General features: G+C 57.1%; 2 protein-coding genes across 6 annotated transcripts; one reads left to right on the top strand and one right to left on the bottom strand.

The window, feature by feature from the left end:
* Positions 1-2,142: 2,142 nt before the first annotated feature.
* LOC131514044 (gametogenetin-binding protein 1-like) lies at positions 2,143-8,777 on the bottom strand. Of its 4 annotated transcripts, XM_058733592.1 has the most exons (7): positions 7,387-8,777; positions 6,604-6,722; positions 6,052-6,149; positions 5,696-5,843; positions 4,641-4,780; positions 2,687-2,832; positions 2,143-2,410 (listed from the first exon to the last, which is right to left on the bottom strand). In XM_058733592.1, exons 1-7 carry the CDS (start codon positions 7,851-7,853, stop codon positions 2,284-2,286), a joined length of 1,245 nt encoding a protein of 414 aa, XP_058589575.1. In that variant the 5' UTR covers positions 7,854-8,777; the 3' UTR covers positions 2,143-2,283. The 4 variants fall into 4 exon arrangements, with proteins under 4 accessions (XP_058589575.1, XP_058589578.1, XP_058589579.1 ...); XM_058733595.1 differs by lacking the exon at positions 2,687-2,832 and having other exon boundaries at positions 7,387-8,765; XM_058733596.1 differs by lacking the exons at positions 2,687-2,832; positions 4,641-4,780.
* A 453-nt stretch (positions 8,778-9,230) lies between these two features.
* BAK1 (BCL2 antagonist/killer 1) lies at positions 9,231-15,815 on the top strand. Of its 2 annotated transcripts, none has more exons than XM_058733597.1 (6): positions 9,231-9,371; positions 11,377-11,477; positions 12,477-12,612; positions 12,959-13,102; positions 14,193-14,373; positions 14,493-15,815. In XM_058733597.1, exons 2-6 carry the CDS (start codon positions 11,408-11,410, stop codon positions 14,595-14,597), a joined length of 636 nt encoding a protein of 211 aa, XP_058589580.1. In that variant the 5' UTR covers positions 9,231-9,371; positions 11,377-11,407; the 3' UTR covers positions 14,598-15,815. The 2 variants fall into 2 exon arrangements, with proteins under 2 accessions (XP_058589580.1, XP_058589581.1); XM_058733598.1 differs by lacking the exon at positions 9,231-9,371 and adding an exon at positions 10,283-10,486.
* The last annotated feature ends 474 nt before the right edge of the window (positions 15,816-16,289 follow it).

Here is a 16,289-nt window from a genome sequence, read left to right as displayed (position 1 = left end):
CAGAGATACAGCGAGATAGAGACAGTGACACAGAAAGAAAGCGTGGTGGGGGAGTGGCGGAGCACAAGTCAGAGATACACATGCAGAGACAGGAGAGAGACAGGAGAAGATGGGAAAGATGAGAAACCCAAAAGAGCAGAGACCTGACAAGTTCCAAAATAATGGCTCCACTCAAACCCGCAGGCCAACCCAGGGCCACTGCCAACCCAACAGGGCCTTTTGAGTGAATTAGAGAGATGCACCCTGGTCGAGTTCCAGAGCCCTTTGGCCTTTGAGCCAAGCACACTGGTACAGGGCCCAACCCACAGAGCAGTGCAGAGCAGCCCTCCCTTGCCGTCTGCCCAAGGAGGGAAGGCAAATTTCAATGACACCGGGTCCTCAGGTTTGACCCGCAGATGCATCCATACAGTGGTCCCTGGAAGCCTCTCAGACACTTCAGGATCTCTCCCCGTGGGCCATAAGCCTGAACCCAGCCCTCTGCACTTCCCCACTGGCCCTTCCCTAACAGCAGGTCCTTGGGCCATGTCACCCCTGCCTAAACCAGTCCCACCCACAGAAACCAGCCCAGGACTCCCAGGGGCCAGGACAAGGCCCTCATGCCTGTGCCAGTGCACAGACCCTCTTCTTGCTCGCATAGGCCACCTCCTAGCTTCATAGACCTTCTTCTCTGTAGTTCATAGGAATTTCGCCCCTGCCCCCGGGGGGTGGGGGCATGACCCTCCCTCAGCAGAAAGGGCAAGAGAGAAGCAGAGAGGGGAGCCATCACCTAAGAGTCTCCCATACTAAATCAAGATTCCTGCCGCCTCAATCCCCGGCAGCCATACCCTTGTGGGGACTGAGAAGGAAATGCTCCCTCCCCAGGAGCACAGGTGACCTATGAGTGGACACTTGGCTCACACAGGCAGCCAAGGAGCCTGAGCTGCCAGTGGGGACCCAGCCTACCCCAACCGAATGTGGGGCTGCCTGTGTACTCCATTGGCTGGCCCTACCCACAGGGCAACGGGGGAGGGCAGGAGCTCTGTCCTGCAGCGCTCTGGGCCCTGGGATTCCCCACTCAAGCCTGGGCATGGCCTGGAACAAGGTCATGGCCTGTTAGGATGGGGGAGGGAGAGGAAATATCCTCTCCGTGGGGTCCGTGAGGAGTGCTACATCTGTGCCGGGGGGAGATTGGGGGTCCAGGTGGAACCAGGGGACCCCCACAGGCCACTGTCTAAGGCCCCCACCCTTCCCCATAGCCAAGACTCTGGAGGAAATAATTAGGGGATAGGTGAGTCATAGGGTCACAAGGCTGCTTCCTGGCTGACTCAGGGGCAGTCAGATGGGCTTTTCCACCAGGATCTTCCCCAGCCCAGAGCCTGAGTCAAGGATTCCAGGTGAGCAACACCTCCTGGTATCCAAACTGGGCTTCGCCCTCCCTAATGCTGGATCCCTGAAAAGCCAGGTATGAGGGTGTGCCCTTCCATGGCCGGTAAGGGCACAGGATCGTGCACCCCCAACTCAAGCCTATCCTTGCTTCTGGGATTTAGAGTTGGGTCTTCTAGATGTCGGGACCTCCCTCTGACCAGGATCCCCAGAGGCACCTGGCAGTGAGCATGGCACAGAGGGGCCATGACCAGGGGCAGCAGGTTGAGGCCGTACCCCCCACCCCTGTAGCAGCGGCCCTCCGGCATCATCCCAGGGCCTCCTACCTGTCCCCCAGCCAGCCCTCCAAGCAGGTCCCCGTGGTCCCAGGGCCGCTTTCCTGGCTTTGTCCCTGTGCTGGTTGGGCAGGAAGTTCCTGCTGGAGAATTCCCGGATCCTCCCCATGAGGCCACAAGCCTGGCCTGGGAACTTAGGAGGGAGGGAAGTCAGGGATGCTCCTACTAACAGGGTCTGGTCTTGTGGGAGCAGAGGCTCTCCTGGCATTCTGGGCCACCAGTCCTTCCCCACCCCCAGGGCAGGTGCACCAAACCTCTTGCCCTCCAGCTCACATGCCCCACTGGGGCCCCTCCACTGGAACCCAGGACTCTGCAGTTGGGGCTGCCACATTGGGGACTAGACTGAGACCCTGGATAGCCTTGAGCTTGTGAGCTTGCTCCTAGCTTGAGGATGAGGCGGGGGGGGGGGGGGGGGGGAGGGTTCCACACATAGCCAAGGAAGCCAAAAAGTCAAAGTGGGTTTTATTACTATCACAGGCCTGAGTCTGATGGGTAGGAACATTCTGCTGGGCAGGCCCACCCTGCAGACACATGGATTCCATTTATATCAAGACCCCTTGGCCCCAGGGGCTCCTTGGATGTGCGCTCAGAAGAGGGAGGCTAAAGCTGTATTCGGGTTGAAGGGATCCGGGAGCAGGGCAGACTCGGGGCCAGCACCAGCTTCAATCTGGAGGCCAGTTTCCCATCTCGTCCATCTCCTCCAGGAGCAGGTGCTAGGGGGCAGAAGTGGGTGAGAAAAGGTGCCTCAGCATCTTTGGGCTCTCCCTTCCTGCTCTGTACCCCCAGAACATTCCTTCATATCCCCAGAGATAAGCACCCTGAGGCCATGCCAGGCCCTCCCTCATATTCGCCCAACTGGCCCCTAGTCCACCAGCCCTGAGCCACCTCCCTCCCACTGAATAAGGGACCCTTCTCCCTCCAACTTGGGGGGGGGGATCCTTGGAAGCCCCAGAAGTCAGGCACCCCAGCGAACCTCTCCCTTCCCTCACCTCTGTCCTGGACACCACACCAAGGGGGGCTGCACCCTTCCCTCCAGCCTAGGGTGGTGCTTCAGCTGCCTCAGCGCCCCTCCCCTAGGTCCCCAGCATTCCCCAAAGGCTGGGGGGTGGCTTCCTTCCCCCTCAGCTTGGTGTCCCTGAGGACAGATAAGGAGAGAGTGGGGGACGGTGATGAGGATAGGACCCTTGAAACACCCACAGGAGGAAGATATTCCTGGGGCAGCTCTGTCCCCAAAGTGAGGACTGAGCTGGGACCCAACTTGCCACCACCCAGAAACTCCCTAGGGCCCCCCAATTCTGCTCAGGCTACCCCCCTGGACTGTGGCCCCTGGCTCAGGGGTGGTTCTGGAAGGGAGAGGGAGGAGAAAGGGGCGGGAAGGGTGATGAGATCCCTTTAGTATGAAAAGGCGAAAGCAAGAGCCCCTGCCAGAGCTGACCAGCTGTGTACTTTAGGGTGAGATGCGCGGCCTTGTTCCCCACAGCACACAGGGGCTCCTGTAACTCAGGCATGCGGGCTTAGGACAGTGAGAGGGCTGCCCCTCAGTGCCTGGTGGGCATGTGCTTCTGGTATTCATTCCCCCAAGGGGGTAAGTCATATCCGTAACACTGGAGTGCCCTTGGCGGCTGGCAGGCAGCCCCTCTCCATCTTGTCTGATCCTTCCACCAGTGTCCCCTTCCTTACAGGAAGCCAAAGCCTGCATTCAAAGTCACAGAGCAAGTCCGTGCTGGAGCAGGGCTTCAGCTAAAGGCTTTGGCCTCTGAACCTGACTCTCTTTCCTTTACTTTCCCACAAAAGTAAACGACACAGACCATCAGGGGCCTATGTCCACCGAATGAAAGAACGGGTTGATGAATGAATGAAAATTAACTCAAAAAGGACATGGACACATTTTTTTCCACAACAGATTCATCCATGTGCACTCAGGAGAGTCTGGGACAGGCCTGACCTCGAAGGCCAGTGTCAAGGAAGGTGGGCAGTGGGTGGTCCTCGGTGTGACACAGACAGGTAACCTATATGTGTGTTTGTGGGAGTAAGTGTGGGCGTGAATGGGAGAGAAAGCAATATAATAAGGGCAACATTATGTGAATTACAGATGTACAAGGAAGACTTAAAGCCACCTAGACAAAACGCCTCATCGTACAGATGAGGAAACTGAGGCCCAGAGAGGGGAAGAGACTTGCCCAAGGCCACACAGCAAGTGAACGGCAAAGTTAAGACTCAAAAAAAAAAAAAATGGACTTTTAGGGGTGCCTGGGTGGCTCAGTCAGTTAAGTGTCCAACTTCATCTCAAGCATAATCTCATGGTTTGTGGATTTAAGCCCTGTGTCGGGCTCCGTGCTGATAGCTCGGAGCCTGGAGCCTGCTTTGGATTCTGTGCCTCCCTCTCTCTCTACCCCTCCCCCGCTTATACTCTTTCTCTTTTCTCTCTCAAAAATAAATAAACATTAAAAAAATTTTTTTTAGTGGGGGCACCTAGGTGGCTCAGTCGGGTTAAGCGTCCAACTTTGGCTCAGGTCACGGTTTCATGGTTTGTGAGTTCAAGCCCCCGTCAGACTCTGTGCTGACAGCTCAGACCCCGGAGCCTGCTTTGGATTCTGTGTCTTCCTCTCTCTCTCCGCCCCTCCCTCGCTGGTACTCTGTCTCTCTGTCTGTCTGTCTCTCTCTCTCAAAAAATGAATAAACATTAAAATTTATTTTTTTAATTTTAATGGGTTTTGGGACTCTCTCTCTGATGAGACTGATGGAGAGAGACTGATGGAGAAGTGTGTGTATGCACAGGGCTTCAAGGTCCTACTCAGAAATACCACCACCAAGAAGGGATTGTGCCTTCCCTACCCAGACAGTGGGAGGCTGGAGTCAGGGCCAGGAGCCGATGGAGTGGGAGGCCCCGCTCTCTCTAGTGCCTTCACACAGGGGGTGATGGTCGGGACAGGCCAGGCCTACCTGGCCGTCCACAATGCCTGCCTCCTCCAGGGTGATCTCTGGCTGGGTCAGCAGCTCCCGGCCCTCATGACTGCCCATCTTCCAGAGGCGGGACTCCCGTTGTACTACCAAAAGCTTCTTTAACTCCGACTCCACGAAACCTGAGAGTCAGAGAGATGGGCATGGGACAGGCAGGCGGCTCCGGCTCTCCAGACCTCATCCCAGCCGTGTGCAGTCCCTGGTCACCCCCAGCCCCAGCCCTTATGTTTTCCATTACCTGGAACCAGCCAGATACTACCCGCCCACCTCCCTGACTTTGCCAGCAAACTCACTTGCCAAGCACTCCCTCCCACCTGCATGAGTGTGAGTTTCTTCCCTTCCTGGGGAGAGCATGCAAGGGGCAGACATCTGCCTCCACTCTCCAGCAGCCACAGACTCAAGAGCAAGGATCTGGAACTACCCAAACTGCCTAGGTTCAAATCCCAGCTCTGCCACCTACTACTGTGTGACCTTGGACAAGTTACTTAACCTCTCTGTGTCTCAGTTTCCTCACAATGAAGTAGAGATTATAATAGGACCTACCTCAGAGTTGCGAGGTGGTATTTCACGAAAAGTGCTCAGAAGGGGGTCTGGCCCATAGTAATGGCTATGTGAATGTCAACAATGATCATGTGATGTTATCATGTCATATCGCTACCACTGAGTCATCTGCTCACAATGTCTGGGTAGCGCTGGGGCACCGTCAACAGCAGGGTGTGATGGGAAAATCGGGGATGGAGATGCCCACTGAACAAGTTAGAATTCTGGGTTGGGAGTGGGTGATGCTTCTGGAGCGCAAGCCGTAGTCACAATTCCCACCTCACTGCCCCCCCAAACCTTGAGAAAGGAGGACTCTAGCCAGACCTAGCCTGCAGCTCCAGCTGAGCCACCCACTGGTCCCCCTGCAACCCCTTCTCCAGTGGTCATCTTAGGTCCTCTGGTACCACCTGGTGGTAAGAACTGGTATCACACCTATGAGTCAGGGCCAGAGTGGAGCCCCCTTGGCCTGAGGAGGGCAGGTTGGGCGCCACACTTACCCACTGTATCTGTTGACCTAAAAGTCTTATGCAGCGGTGACTGCAGGGTGACAATGCCTGGGACACAGACCTTGAATGAGCTGTCCTCTTCCTCCATTTCCTCTTCCTTGCCTTTCTCCTCATCAGGCAAGCCTTCCTTGAGAGGAAACTGAGGGCATGCAGGGCCACTGAGCAGGTGAGGATGACAGGGACCCAAGCGTGCAGCCCCACCCCCAGATAAAACAAAAAGCAGGAGGGAACCCACCAGGTTAGGAGGGGTCTGCCCAAGCCCCAAATCCTGGGGCCCAGCCAAATGCGAGGAGGAGCCCCAACCAGGCTTCACCCACCCCCCACTGCCCCAGCCTGGTTCTACAGACCTTGGCGACGGCTGATTTCTGAAGCTGCTTGTACAAGGTGAGGAGGCGGCGGTTCCAAGGAGTTGTCCCCACCTTCGAAGAGGCCAGCCTGAGGTCTCCTATGAAGGTGCAGTGTCACTGACAGGCTGACAGGAACAAGGGGCAGTCCAGGCCCAGGCCCAGGCCCAGGCCGAGGAGGGCAAGGGCACTGAGCAGGCTGAAGTGAGGGGGAGGTTCCCTCATTTTCTTTAGCAAACACCTACTATGTGCTCAGCACAGTACCAGGCACTTTGCAAAGGACATTTCATTGACTCCTTGCAACTGCCCTCTGAGATAGATACTGTTATGGTCTCATTCCTCTCGGATGAGGAAACTGAGACACAGAAGCGGGGAGCAACTTGCCACTATCACACGACTTGGCATAGGGGAATGGAATGGACTCCGATCCACGCAGCCTGCCCTCAGCATTCCCTCAGACTATCCTGTGTCCTTCCAGGCCCCATACCCCTGAGGAGTCTGAGGAACAGGATCTATTTCTGGCACTGGCCTGACACCTGTGGCCACCACACTCACCGTCAAGCAGACACTCCTTCTCCTCCTCCCTGGTGAAGGTCTCGGGGCCGACCTCCAGTGGCCCCATGGCCCTCTGCAGGCATCCTTGCTCCAACTCCAAAGCTTGGGCAAAGTGGCCCCTGATCCCAAAGCATAGTCAGATGGGGGTAGCAGGTGGAGCCCAGACATGTGGCAAAGGCTCCCTAAACCCCCCCAAAGTCCCCAAGGGCCCTCCTATAGGCCCTGCTCAGCCCCCTCCACCCTCCTGCCTCCAACAGTTCCCTGCTGGGCCTTTTGGGGTCCTCATCGTACAGGGGGCTATCTTCCCTTGAAGGTAGAGTGAGGAGGAAGGTGGGGAGCAGAGGGGGAGGTGGGCCCTTTCCTCACAGGGTGTGGTGCCAGGTCCACACGGGAGTGGGAATGAGGAGGGAGAGAGTGGGGAGGGAAGGCAGGGTGGAGTGAGGACCAGGAAGGAGCTGGGAAGCCATGGTGGCCTGGCTCACCTTGGCACTCTCTTGTCCCAGTCCCCAGCCTGTCTTTCTTCTATCTTTGGCCTCCACCCACATCCCCTGACTGGTGGGAAGACCCACCCCATCTCTGCCCCCCCGCCCAATACTCTCACCCCCAGGCTCCTTCCCATCCTTGATATATCTGTCCCTCCATCAACCCCCGTGCCTTATTCCAGTCCTCTACCCATCTGAAGACCCACATTCCCGGGCCTTCCTCAATTGGGGTCCTCCCATATCCTTGCCCCAGTACTCCCATCCCAGGCTCCCGCCCGCCATCCACAGCCCGGTCCCTCACCTGTCTGAGGTCTCTGTATCCCCCGAGGGCTCCCCTACCGCCTCCTCCTTCTCTTCTTCCGTTTCCTCTTTCCCAGACAGGTTGCCCAGCACCTCCTGGCTTCTCCTGGGCAGGGCAGGCTTCACCTCTACACCCTGGGCCCCCACCCTCAGGACTTCCATGGGGGTAGGGGTCTGGGCCCCTGTGTCCCCCATCCCTAGCCCCAAGGGGTCCTGCCGTGGCAAGGCCACAGACAGCATGTAGGGTAGTGTGGTGGATGGCTTTGGCTCCTTCCTCCCCACCCCTCCATGGCAGTTCATCACCAATGGGGTGGCGGCTTGCTCTCGCAAGGGGCATGTCCGACTCCCTATCGGGGTCTTGTCAGAGCTCTTTGGGCTGCCCTTGTTCCCCACCAGGCTACGGAAAAAGCGGAACATGGAGGAGCGGCCCAAAATTCGGGATTGACGGTTTGGAGCTGGGGCCTCCATCCCGAGAGAGACCCTGACTCGAAGGGTGGGGCCGTCACAGCCACCCCTCCAACTGCTTAAGAACAGGAGGAGTTTTCAAATTAAAACTTCCAGTTGGAAACTTCCAAGAGTTCTAGAAGGCAAAGGCCGGGGGTGGCGGGGGGAGGGCAGGGGAGTGATGGGGAGCCTGGGAAGAAGACATGGTAGAGGGGATTCGTTGGGGGCAGAGAGGGCAGGAGGTCGATGAGGCAGGGGGAAAAGGTACGGGAAGGCAGACTGGAGGCTAATGAGGTGGCTAATGAGGCTCCAGAAGGCATGGGGGTGGGGAGCAGGCAGAGGAAGCTGGGGGTCCTTGGACTGTGAATGGGGCAGGGGCTTTTGGGGCCTCTGCACACAACTCTCTCCACCTGGCTTGTCTTTCAAATCCACTCCTCACAGCCAGATAGTGTCTATCCTCCCTCTTTTCTTGCCTGTCAGCATCCACTTGCACATCCTCAGGTGGTACCCACACACCCCTGTTTTCATCTCTGTTTATTTGCCTGTCACCTCTAGGATTTCAAATCTCTAGAGACCACCAGGGTGCCTGTGCGCCCGTCTTAATTGCACGTTGAATCTCAAGTTAGTATTATTATTTCCCACGACACCTATAGACTTGATTATAAACCCAGCTTAGTGACCCTGCGAGTTCCTTAAGCCCACTGAGCCTCAGTTTGTTCGTCTGTAAAACGGGTGCAGTGGACAGCGTCTACTTCCAAGAGTTATTGAAAAGATTCAGTAAGAGCACCTGACTGGCCTGATGGGTTAGGCATCCAACTCTTGATTTCGGTTCAGGTCATGATCTCACAGTAGTGAGATGCAGCCCCACATTGGGCTCCATGCTGAGTGTGCAGCCTGCTTAAGATTCTTTCTCTCCTTCACCCTCTGTCTCTCCCCTGCTTGCGTGTGAGTGTGTGTGTGTGTGTGTGTGCACGCGCGCGCATGCACTTCCCCCCCAAATAAATTAATAAAGCTAGTACCATACTGTTTAAAAAAAAAAAAAAAGATTCAATGAGAGAATGGTAACTAAAGTGCAAGGCACACTGTGGTGCTTAAGCCATCCTGCCTTTTTTATTGGTATTGATTCATGAAAGAGGGTAAAGATCAAAGACCGGGACTGGGAATCAGAAGTGGGAGAAGGGGAGCCTTGCCGCCTGACCGGGGCCAAGTGTAAAGGGTGGAGCACCTCCTCTGCGGACTAGCCCAGACCGACCCCCAGGCTATAGGCCCTTCATCAGCATCCGGCGGCCACACAGCAACTTCCTCTAGAGGGAGCTAATTGGAGCCGGGAAGAGCCGGCACGTCTAGGATCCGGGCAGCCTCGCGGGTCCCTAGGGCCAAGCTGGGGCAAGCAGAAGCCGCGTCCAGACATCGGGACTGTACTGACGCCTGTTCCAGGAAGCTGGGCCTGGGCACCCGACCCCCAGGAGCAGCCGCTGGCCCCTCAGGATCTCTGGTCTCGGCCCTGTGAGCCATCCCGGGCCTGGGTGAGGGTCCTGGCAGGTAAGGTGGGAGGGTCTTGCCCATCCTCCCGGCTTTCGGCAGCCCCAGGCCCAGGGGGTACAAGGAGCCTGCAGGCAGCCAGGTGGGGACAGGGAGGCCTGGAGACTTGCCTGAGCAGCTCCGCCAATGTCTGCTGGGGGCCTGATCCAGCCGGGGCTCCCTCTGGCTTCCCCTCAGACAGCTCCCCCGTTGCCCTTCCTGTCAAATCGGGTGCCAAAGAACCAGGTCCTTTAGCAATCTGGGGCGGGGTGGGGTGGGGGGTGGAAGTGGAGATCGGAGCCAAGGTCAAGGTCAGGGAGAGAACTTTCCTGGTGCTTCCTGCTGCTCTAGGAGCCCTAGACTGGGTCTGCAGCCCAACCAGGCATCTCCCCCTGGGGAATATTCTAAGCCCAGCAAGTAGAGAGCAATGGACTCCCCTTACCAGGAAGTCAGGCCACTTGGATGAGGGCAAGGGTAGGCCCAGGTCGGCATAGGCCTCTGGCCCTGGGGGCCATTCTGATGTTTCACTTACTCCCCAGCAGTGAGCCCCTGGGTAGCGGCAGAGAGAGTTGGTGGTGCAATCAGCAATCTCCTGTCCTGCTGTCCTGGGGGTTCCAGGTTTCGTTCAGGGACCAGGGGAGAGGGAACGGCATCTTCCGGAAGGAGCAGGGATGGGGGCGTGCCAGGCAAAGATCTGTTTCAAGCTGGCGCCCAGGGACAGAGGAAGGGAGGGTCGGGCTTCTCCCTATCCCTGCCCCCAGTAAGTGGAGGGGTGGAGAGCCTTCCTCCACACCTTCCGGAGAGCTCTTGCCTTGGGGCACTTTTGAAAATGGCCCCAGGCCTGAGAGGCAGGAGGATAGGGTGGGGAGGAGGGTAGTCTGGTCCTCCCTGGGGGGAGGAGGAGGTGGCTGTGCTCGGCCCAGGGTGGGACCGGGCCTTCCCCCGAGGTAGGAGGAAGGCCACTTCCCCCAAAGAGTGATGGAGGCAGCTTTGGGGTGGGTATGAAGGGGTGAGAACTGAAAGTGAAACAGCTCACGTCCAGGAAATACTCCCTCTGTTGAGGGTTCACAGAGCAGATCAGGGCTGTGGCCAGGATTGAGCAAAGAGGAAAACTGGGGCCAGGGACAGGACAGCAGGTATGTGGTGGGGGTACATATGTCAGGTGGAGGGCGGGGTGGGAGAGCTGTGGAGAAGACTTCCTCAGCTCACGGCAAGGCAGGAATGGGAAGAGCCAAGGTAGGATGTAAACAGGTGATCTTGTCTTGAAAGGGTACCCTCTGAGGTCCACAAACTGGAAAGTAAATCTTACGCGAGTATTGAGCGTATGAACTCATGGAAATTCAGATTACCACCCTGACTCCCTGAGTGGCTATGTGGCCTCGGGCCCCAACTTCTTGGTGCCTCACTTTTTACCTGTAAAAGGGGCATGATGATGCTTACCTTGCTGGGTTAATGTGCATTTTCAGTGTCTGACACCCCTGGGGGAGCAGTAGAAGTATACCATAGGTGCTCAGGAAGTGTTCATAGCTAACAGGCCTGAGTTGGAAAACAGGGGTGCACTGACCAGCCAAGGGGAAGTGGGACCTCCGAGCACAAGTTTCACGGGTCATTGGCTAGAAGGTGGTAATCCTGTGGTAAGGGTGTGCTAGAGAGGGTGCAGGAGGCCCCAGGAGCAGCAGAAGGAACCCCAGCCTCTGCAACCAGCCTCATTTACCCAGGAGTGAGGTGGAAGAGGACTTGAGACCCACGAGGGCACTACTCCAACCACCCCTCCCCAGGGCCCTGGCTTCGGGGTCCAGGTCCCTAGGTACAAATCCTGACTGCCTTGCTTTTCTTGCTCTCTCTTGCTAGTGAAATGCTCAGTAAGTTCTGATTCTGCCGACAGACTCCACAGGGACCCAAGGTGGTGAAATGAGACTTGGCTGGAGCTAGGATGGAGGGGTCTTTTGGGGGAGTGGGGGACCCTCCCCCTCATCAACAGCCCCTGCCCGTCCCCATCTCTGCTGTCTCTCACCCGTCCCCACAGGCTAGCGCTGCCCTCCACTGGGACCTGAGAAATGGCATCCGGGCAAGGCCCAGGTCCTCCCAGGCAGGAGTGTGAAGAGCCTGCCCCGTCTGCTACTTCTGGTAAGGGTCTTTCTGCCCTCCTCCCCCATCCCACAGCCACCAGGGCTGTCTGAGAGGATGGAGAGAGCAGGAGTGGACAGGGCCAGGCCAGACTTACAGGCAGGCTCTCCTGCCCCCGTTCACTCACCTTGGGTAAAGCAGAAAGCATCTCCCCACCCAGTGCCGGTGTGTGCAGGTGACCTCAGAAGCTGGAGTGCAGTCCAGGTTAAGCCCTGGGAGTGGGGAGGAGTCTGGGTCTGGGGGTGGGGGGCAGAGGCTAGGAGAGGCCTGGGAGTGAGCATGAGGTGGGCACCACGCTATCTCAAGGAAGAGAGGCAGGAGGGGGGTGAGGAGAAGAATGAAGAGTGGGGCGTGGCTATTCTATTCCTACAGTAGGAGAAAGAAGGAAGTTCCTAGGCTTATCACCCTGGCAGCCCTGCTGACTGGTGAAAGCGATTGTTATGACTTTGGGGAGGAAGTAAGATGGCTGCCTTTCTTCCCTTTTCCAAGGGGACCATCAAAGGGCTGCAATTCCCAGCCCACTACAGACTGCTCCCTGGGCTTTGGGTTCAGTCCCCTGTATGTCACCGTGTCCCTATGTAACTCTTCTGGACCCAAAGCTGCAATTCTAAATTTTGTTTCCCACATTCCCCGAGCCATAAGGGCTACCCAGCCTGTACACACTAAAACTCAGGGGCCCACATGCCTGGGATTATGTCCTGGCTCCACTGCTCATTCTTGACTGTGTGACCTTGTACAAGTTATGTAAACACCCCGTGCCTCAGCTCCCCACCTGTAAACTGGGGTGTTCGTCTGCTTCACAAGGCTATTATGAGGCTTCAGTGAAACGTGCTAGAAAAATATCCTATACGCGATAAGCACTAGTTGTTAACTAAGGGCTGGAGTAGGGACACTTCTGTTCACGGGTGAGGACAGCCGAGGCCTTGAGGAAGAAAGACCCATCCATAAAGCATGGGGCCGTCCAGCCCTTCCTCCCTGACTCCTGGCTTTGATCCTCAGAGGAGCAGGTAGCCCGGGACACCGAGGAGGTTTTCCGCAGCTATGTTTTTCACCGTTATCAGCAGGAGCAGGAGGCTGAGGGGGCAGCTGCGCCTACTGACCCAGAAATAGTCACCTTGCCCCTAGAACCTAGCAGGTGAGCAATGGCCCTCTGGGCCCATGGGGATATCTTCAGGGAGGCGGAGGCTCACATGGGGCTGCTGTGCAGGTCCTGGGAACTGGGGAGACCCTTTTTATTTGGGGCTCCCCCTGCCCCTGCCCCCCCCCCCCCCCCCCAACCGATCAGGGATCTTGGACCCTTTATAGAATATGCCTGTCCTGTGATCCTGTGCTCTGCCCTCATGTCTAAGAACACGGTCAGGAACTTCCAAGGAGGAGTCCACAAGGCCAGGGGCATCTTGGGCAGAACCCCTTCTCCCCGAGTCCGGGCCCCAGCCCTGCCCGCCCTCTGCCTGCTCACCTACCTGCCTCTTGTTCTCCAGCACCATGGGGCAGGTGGGTCGGCAGCTCGCTATCATTGGGGACAACATCAACCAGCGCTACGATTCAGAGTTCCAGGCCATGCTGCAGCGCCTGCAACCCACAGCAGAGAACGCCTATGAACTTTTCACCAAGATTGCCTCGAGGTAGCCCTGGCCCCGGCCTCTGTGCTGTGCTGTCACCCCCGCACTGTGCCCTGCCTGTGGGATGGGAGATACACGCTTCTCTGTCAGTGTCAAGAGACATGTGCACCACCCCTTGTCTGCTGTTGACTCACACATGGCCTCAGGCCCTGTCTTTCTCTCTCTGGGCCCCAGACTGCTCCTCTTTGGTATACAAGCTCACAGCTCTTGTGAGCTTGGGCACTCGGGACTGTACCAGATAGATCAGGACTATAGAGATGCCGGAGTAGGGATGTCCCCAGAGCTCCCCAGCCCAGCTGAGACACAGCTGGCCTTCTGATCTGGAACCATATTTCATACCAAAAATGGTCAGATTGCTAATGTCCTGGAAATGGCTTCCCTTTGCTACAGGGTGGTGTCCGAAAGGCCATCTGGTGTGGTTAGAGAGCCCACATGCCTGGGTCAAATCTCAGCTTTGCCACTTACTGGCTTTGTGAATCTATGGCCCTCAGTCCCCACGTCTGTAAAATAGAGGAAAGACGCTTAGAACAGTGTCCGGACTTAAAGGTGTCATCTGCTGTTACGTCTGGGTTAGGAGTCAGCGTCGAGGTGACTGAAGCTGGGGTGAAGGTAGGAGGAGGCGACTGATCTAGGATTAGCGCCCAGAGCTGAAACATCCTGCCCCTGTCCTTCGAGGCCTCCCCCACTCCACTCTGATTCCAGGTCCTGTCCTAACCTCCTCTTTGTCCTTTTCTCTCTGCTGTCTCTCGGGCTGCCAGGCCAGCAGCAACACCCACAGGTAATCTCCCTGCTGCTTCCGTCCGCTTGCTCTGCCCTCCCTGCTCTCTGCCCCTCTGCACTTGCGGCGCTGGGGCCACAACCTGGCGGCAGCACCCCGCTCAGACGCCCTCTGAGTTTCCTCCTTTCACAGAGATGCAGGTTCTTCCCAAACTGAGGCCAGGCTGGGGCAACCTCTGCCACCTTGAGTCACAGCTAAGCCATTTTGCTTTCCAGCTGGGAGTGGGGTGGGTTGCCACCGGACGGTGGGAGAGGAGAAGCAGGCTGAAGGGCCCTCTGGGGGTCTCCACTGACGATATCAACACTCTACCTGCAGTCTATTTGAGAGCGGCATCAACTGGGGCCGAGTGGTGGCTCTCCTGGGCTTTGGCTACCGCCTGGCTCTACACATCTACCAGCACGGCCTGACCGGCTTCCTGGGCCAGGTGACCAAACTGGTGGTCGACGTCATGCTGCGTCACTGCATTGCCCGGTGGATTGCGCAGAGGGGCGGCTGGGTAAGTGCCCAGGTGTCGGCAGCCTCCTCCCTGCTGCTGGGGCTGCCTCTCTCCCAGCCCCACCCCAGCCCTGGAGTGCCTGTATGTGCCGTCAGCCCTCTATCTCTCTCTCTTGGCAGGTGGCAGCCCTGAACTTGGGAAATGGCCCCATCGTGAACGTGCTGATAGTTCTGTCTGTGGTTCTGTTGGGCCAGTTTGTGGTACGAAGATTCTTCAAATCATGACTCCCAGAGGGGCCCTTTGGGGTCCTAGCTGAGACCCCTGCCTGGGCTTCAGCCAAGGTGTCTCCCATCCCCCCCTTCTCTACAGGGGTCCCCCCTCAAGAATACAGAAGCTTTAGCAAGTGGACACTCCAGCTTTGGGAGGGCCCCTGCATGGGGGTCAGTTAGGCTGCCAGGGGTGCCCCAACATTGCATGGTGCTAATGGGCCCCCTCTCTGGGCCCCATCCTGTCAGAGAGGGGCTATAGCCTTCTTCCTCAGCTCTCTGGGACACCCTCAGCCCTATCTATTGGGCACTGGGGAGATTCACATCTTGGGGAAGCAAGAGGCTAAGAGTCACTCTCCCCTCAAAATTTTTAATGGTTATATCTTTATGTAATACCCTTGGAAGGACCCTCCCCCCACCCATTCCCACCACTCTCCCCACGCCAGGAAGTCTGGGTGTGGGAGTTAGTAGACCCTGTGTTCCCCAGGATTCAGCTAGGTGTTCTAGAAGGTCAGAGCTTAATTGCTGGGCCTGGAGCCCAGCCCTGGCCCTTCCTAAGCTCTCCCGCTGCTCCACTCCCCCCCACCCCATATCACCGTTGCAGTGGACTCTCAGGGATTCTGGGCCTCAGTGTGGGGTAGAGATGGAGTTGGGGGTGCAGACCAGAGCTGTCAGAACCTCATCAGCAGCCCCCAAGCCCCCCTCCCAAGATCCTCAGTTCTCTCCCCTCCCCTCACATATTACCACTTAAACCCAACCTATTCACTACAAGTGAAGCCCACCCTGCCCCCATCACTCCAAATAAGGAAGGAGGGGTCTTGGGTAAGTGGAGTGCTGAGGTTCCCTCCTTGCCCAGACTACAGAATTTAGGACTGGTTTGTTATTGTCAGGGAAAGGGGGTAAGGAACTCGTCTTGAGGTTTCTGAGAAAAGAGTTGTTAATGCCACTAGGAACCCTGGGGTTGGGATCTTCCCTCACGGCCTGGGCACAGTGTAATCCGGGGGTATGGATGGGGAAACTGTGAATACTTGAACTCTACACCCCCCTGACCCCCCACTCTCCACACTCCTCACCTGCCTAAGCCTCTCCTGTGGGTGGGGTGGGAATGCCTTGTCTATCTTGCACAGTTTAGGGGTTTGGGGGTAGATTAAGCCAAATGCAGGGAGGGGATGCAGACGGAACCCACTGGCCAGCCCCCACCTTCTGAGTGTGTCTGAAATAAACTGCAATCTCTGATTCCCATTTGGTAATTTTTATATCCTCTGCTACCTGTCCCTCCGCCAGGCTGGATTGGGGGAGGCTGGGCGAGCCTCGCATTTACCTGGTTTATTACTGGATAAAAGCTCATATTAGGCATCCAGAATCAGGTAGAGGGCTGGGTGTGGTTTTCCCAGGCCCCAGCCCCCTACAAGGCCTAGGCCCCTCCCCACCTTTCCTAGCCCCTTCTCCAGGCACTTCTCATCTCTTCGTGTCCCAGGCAAGTTTCCCACCCTTTAGGAAGTTGGGAGACTCCAAGTTGCTGGGCTCTGGCTGGTAGAGCCTCTGGCATATGCCTGGGGACTCCTAGAGGCCACCTTAGGCTTGCTTTGAATGCCTCTCCCTGGGGCCTCCATCCATGCTGGCCCAAAAAGCCCTTCACCCCCACACCTGGCTCTTGGGACACAGTGTCCCAGTCTTCTCTTCCCCATGTCCCCCACAACCAGCACACAC

The sequence above is a fragment of the Neofelis nebulosa genome, chromosome 6, assembly GCF_028018385.1.
Source record: "Neofelis nebulosa isolate mNeoNeb1 chromosome 6, mNeoNeb1.pri, whole genome shotgun sequence".
NCBI classification, from domain to species: domain Eukaryota; kingdom Metazoa; phylum Chordata; class Mammalia; order Carnivora; family Felidae; genus Neofelis; species Neofelis nebulosa.
Note: the sequence above shows the minus strand (reverse complement) of the source record. Positions and strands in the feature narration are given on the sequence as shown.

What these genes read in the sequence shown, in the direction of transcription:
- LOC131514044 (XM_058733592.1), bottom strand. Translation starts at nt 7,853, where the DNA reads ATGGAGGCCCCAGCTCCAAACCGTCAATCCCGAATTTTGGGCCGCTCC. An exon ending in TAGGTCAACAGATACAGTGG is followed by an intron (nt 4,781 to 5,695) that starts GTAAGTGTGGCG and finishes TCTGACTCTCAG; the next exon opens with GTTTCGTGGAGTCGGAGTTA. An exon ending in GTGTGGTGTCCAGGACAGAG is followed by an intron (nt 2,411 to 2,686) that starts GTGAGGGAAGGG and finishes TCTGCCCCCTAG; the next exon opens with CACCTGCTCCTGGAGGAGAT.
- BAK1 (XM_058733597.1), top strand. Translation starts at nt 11,408, where the DNA reads ATGGCATCCGGGCAAGGCCCAGGTCCTCCCAGGCAGGAGTGTGAAGAG. An exon ending in TTGCCCCTAGAACCTAGCAG is followed by an intron (nt 12,613 to 12,958) that starts GTGAGCAATGGC and finishes CTTGTTCTCCAG; the next exon opens with CACCATGGGGCAGGTGGGTC. An exon ending in TTGCGCAGAGGGGCGGCTGG is followed by an intron (nt 14,374 to 14,492) that starts GTAAGTGCCCAG and finishes CTCTCTTGGCAG; the next exon opens with GTGGCAGCCCTGAACTTGGG.